At 32.1% G+C, this 4765-nt stretch overlaps 1 protein-coding gene across 1 annotated transcript; it reads left to right on the forward strand.

Moving 5' to 3' along the window:
- The first annotated feature begins 3635 nt into the window (after nucleotides 1-3635).
- On the forward strand, nucleotides 3636-4465 carry LOC127091737 (uncharacterized). Its single transcript, XM_051030432.1, has 2 exons — nucleotides 3636-3848; nucleotides 3914-4465. The coding sequence occupies exons 1-2, from the start codon at nucleotides 3636-3638 to the stop codon at nucleotides 4463-4465; spliced, it is 765 nt and encodes a 254-aa protein (XP_050886389.1).
- Nucleotides 4466-4765: the final 300 nt, after the last annotated feature.

A 4765-nucleotide genomic window follows, 5' to 3' on the forward strand; every position in this document is an offset into this window, starting at 1 on the left:
TGATGATGATGGTGTCACTACTTAATGTGGGTGCATGCATAGGATATACTTTTGGATGTTATTAATATATTCATTTGTTACAAAACTGAATTCAATTGATAAGAATCCCTAGTGTAGTAGTGTATTTGTTTTGGATATGAATTTTATCTTAGTTTTTGTTTCAATTTTGGAAGTGGCTTATAAAATAAAATTGATTATGTTTTCAAAATTGATTCTACTTCAGTCAGGATTTGTGCTTTAGATATTTACATTAGTATTTACTTTTTAACTCACTTTTGCCCATGAATATATCTAAAAATAAACTATTTTATATTCAAGCCACTTTTAATTAAAAACAAATTTATATAATTAACTCACTGAATTAATTTCCTCATCTTAGGACAAACGATATGCTTAAATTATCATTCATTTTGGTAATTTTGTAAAATTGTTTGGTTGCAGAAAAAATAATTTATTAAAATTGATTTTGTTCAAACTTGAGTTGCAAATGAGTTGTGTTGATAAATTGGTTTTGTTTAAAAGTGAGTTAGAGATAAAATAATTTAATTTTAAATACATTCATCTTAGAGTTTTTTAAACATCTCATTCAAAAGTTATACCGAGTATAATCAATTTTATATATTATAACTTCAACTATAATCAATATTAAATGTAATAATCAATTCTACTTTATATATAAATCAAGTATGTAAAAATAAATTCAAAACCAATTTTACACTTGAATTGTTTTTGACTTTTCTAAAATGAAAACCATATGTGTTGATGATCACATTTTTTTGTCAACTTAGTGTATTTAGACACATCTTTTTTAGTTGTTTTAAGAGTTTAATCTTGAATTATTTTGATGTTATCTGATATATATGTGTTGATAATTGTAGTACATAATTTATTTTTAGTTAAAAATACAATTTTATTTTATACTTAAAATAACAATGAGTTAACCAAATCAAAGCAAGTATTTTATAAAGTGTGTTATCATTCATGCATTATGCATACATAATATAACAATAACATCAACTTATCAAGTAGAATACAACCAAACATTAATTTCTTTACAATAAAAAAAACAAAAACCTAAACATGATTACTTGGCAGAAGTTTGCAACAAAAAACCACTGCCTTTCTCCACCTTTATTGATGTCACTGCCATCATCCCAAACTTCTTGAGCATGAACTGCAAGATTTCCTATCTTATACTGTAAAACCTCATAACAAACCAAACACATTACCCTGTTATGGAAAGTGTCAACAGTAAAAAGTTAACATAATCACAAGAAAGAGGGAGAGCAAACCTGTTCATTCATTCTTGATGAAAGAAAAAACAAGGGGCAGGCATTATAACTCTCCATGGAGCTCCCTTCAATCCAATGGTAAGACAAAGTAGGTCGCCGGAGTTGCTCTCAAATCATGCACCTGGTGAAACATTAAATTGTGTAGCCGACAAACATTTAAGGTTAGCCGAATGCATGAGATGACAGCTCTTGCCTCTACTTAGTCCTTCATATTGGAAAGAATGGAGCTCCATTCTTCAGTATAAGCTTATGGCCCCCCCTTATTCACACCCTCATTGCTTCTCCTTAAATACTAGTCCTAAAAGAATGTTGTACTTTGCTGTTTAGGATTTCAACAATGGCTCATGCTCTATATTTCTACTTTTTTTCAAGATAAAATTTGTCCTTTTTCACGATGTAGTAAATGTGTGTTTTAATACACAAAGGATTTGGATTGTGAATGTGACTTGACTTAGTTGGCGACACTTCAATTGTCCAATCAGGGTTGAACTGTCTAGATTTTGATGTAGTTTTTTGTTTTCTTGTTTTGTTTTTGTTTTGTTGATAATCTGAAAGCTAGATAAGGCAGAAGATCAACAGTACCACAGTACCAAAAGAGATTCCCACGAGATCATCACTGTTGTAAAAAGGGAGTTACAGAAATTGCAATTTTCATTTCCTTTCTCAATGCTTGACTAGCTCTCAGTTTGCCACATAGTAAATGTTATCCTTAATTCATAACTGAGTTTGAAAGGACGATACAAGCTTTATGCATGTTGCATCAAAACAAGAAAGCAGCAATGTTGTCCAAAGAAAACCTGTTCTATCCAATCCTAAAGCCATGCTTTTTGTGACATGACATTGTAGTTGAGTTCCGAGGAAACATAAAATCTTTGAATTATAGTATTTGTCCAGCTCAAATAACTTGGGATTCGGATTCTCTGACAGCTCAGGATTGTTGTCTTATTAATTTTTTTGGCATTTGTTGATCCACTCACAAATATGGGTGTATATTTTGTTGGGTTTTGAAAGAAAATTAATTTAAATCTATTTGTACAAAATTTAATTTTATCTCATCTAAAACTAGATAATAAAAAGTGAGATCAGAAAAATCATAGTTAGTTTTTAGTAAAAATTATGTGCATGTTTAGATGCGAGATGAATTGAAAAATTATAATAAAACACTCTAATTTTGGTAAAAATTACCCTGAGTAGCTTCACAGAATCACAATGTAACAAGAATCACAATGTAACAGTGATATAACATAAAGTGTTAGTTAGTGTTTGTTAGATGTGGTCAGGAGTTTGTTAGAAGTAAGAAAAGTTGTATAACAAATTCTATGATTTGTCTCATCATTATATAAGTAAGTGAGATGTTAAAATCATTTACAGTTGATTTTTAATTAATGAAATGAAATCATCCACAATCAATTTTAATATGGTATCATAGTTTACATACATGCATTAAATCTAATAGTTTTGAGCGCGAGGGTATATTAAAAAAAATTCGAGTCTCACATTGATTATAGATGGAACATGAAAAAAGTTAATATAGAGTGACACTGTCAATCTTATAAACAAATTTTGTGAGAATGATCTAGTTCATACTCTAATTCTAATATGGTATCAATAGCCTAGATTTTTCAACTTCAGCTCTTCTTTCTAACAACTTTAGAGAAGCTTTATTGTTTCGAGAAGCTCCACTAAAATTGGCGAGTCTTTTTCTTCTCAGAAGCTCATTTTTGTTGAGATATAATACATGTTGTGTAATCCAAACTCATACCTAAATTAGTTACTTGGCTTGGAAGTTAGTTACAGGTACATATATGTGTTTGTAATTCAATTTTCAAATAATTACATTCAATAATAACAATTTGTATTCTTCATTCTCTCTCTCTTTCTCTCCTCACTAAAAGTGCCTCATGCACTAAAAAATTGGTATCTAGAACCTTGGTTAGTTTCTTGATCGGGTTTTCAAGAATCACACGTCGGTGATCGTGTTTCCGGGACTGTGGGTTGTTAATTGTGTTTTGCTGCAAAGATGAATTGTAACAACGATAGAGAAAACAAATGCAATCTTTGTTTGGCTTTCATGAAACTCTATAAGTGATTACTAATGGTTTCCATGAGCTTGTTGAGAACGTAATTGATGCTCAGAGAGTCACGAACAAAGAGGCCAAGAAGAAAGACTAGAAGATTGTGTTTTATATTCAATTGGTGGTAGACGCGATGAACTTTGATCGAATTTGTCATGCTGAATCGGAGAATGAGGCATGAGATATTCTTGTCAAGTATTACGAAGGAAGTGAGAAGGTTAAAGTGGTCAAATTGCAGACGTTGCGAAGGCAGTATGAATTATTGTATATGGGAGAAGAAGAAAAGATTGTAGGTTATGTCTCGAAGGTGCATACTCATGTCCATCTCATGAAAGGTTATGGTGAAACCCTAACTGATAAGATGATAGTTGAGAAGGTACTGTGTACGTTGACCTCATACTTTGATCATGTTATCATAGCCATTCAAGAATCCAACAATCTTGAAACTATGAAACTTGAAGATTTGGTTGGTTCGTTGGAGGTACATGGGATGAGGATCTTCGAAAGAAAATATGTTCAAGATTCGATACAAGCATATAGACTCAGACATGGAAGAAACATGGTAGTTCTAACAAGTTAAAGGGTAAAAGAGACAAGAATCAGAGTAAGAAGTCTTGGTCGAACCCTCAAAAGCATAAGGTCAATGATAGGACTTCTGAATCCTCCAAAAGATGTGAAGGAAACTCGTATCAGAAAAAAAGAAGAGAAAAAGGTGTCAAGTGCTATAACTATGAAAAATGGGGTCACTTGGCTAAGAATTATTGGTACAAGAAAGACAATGGAGCGATAACAGGCAAGAATGAAGGAGTAAACCTTGCAAGCCAAGATTCAGATTATTCTGAAGATATGGTGAATATGGTTGCAGTTGCAGATGACCATGTTGACTCCAAAATATGGTTCCTCGACATAGGTTGCTCAAATCACATGACTGGTAGGAAAGTGTGGTTGACAGATTTCGACGAGTCGAAGAAGAACAAGGTCAAACTTGCAGATAATAGCTCGTTGCAAGCAGAATGTACTAACAACATAGTCACTCAAAGGAGCAATGAATCAAAAGTTATGATCAAAGATGTACTCTATGTACCTGGAATGAAGTGAAACCTACTAATTGTTAGACAATTGGTCAAAAAATATTTCTCAGTGGTTATGAAAGATGAAGCCTTGGAACTGTTCGACGCCCAAAATTGTTTGGTCTTAAAATCTCCTATGTCGAAGAACAAGACATTTAAGATCATGATCAGTTCGATTGAGATACAATGTCTCAAAACAGTTGTCGACCATAAGAATAATTGGTTTTGGCATTTGAGGTTTGACCACTTGAATTTTAGGTCACTCAATCAACTAATTACTTAAAATATGGTAACTGGTATACCAAGTCTTGAGATGCCCGACAAACTC

Source organism: Lathyrus oleraceus, chromosome 1, assembly GCF_024323335.1.
Source record: "Lathyrus oleraceus cultivar Zhongwan6 chromosome 1, CAAS_Psat_ZW6_1.0, whole genome shotgun sequence".
Lineage (NCBI taxonomy): Eukaryota > Viridiplantae > Streptophyta > Magnoliopsida > Fabales > Fabaceae > Lathyrus > Lathyrus oleraceus.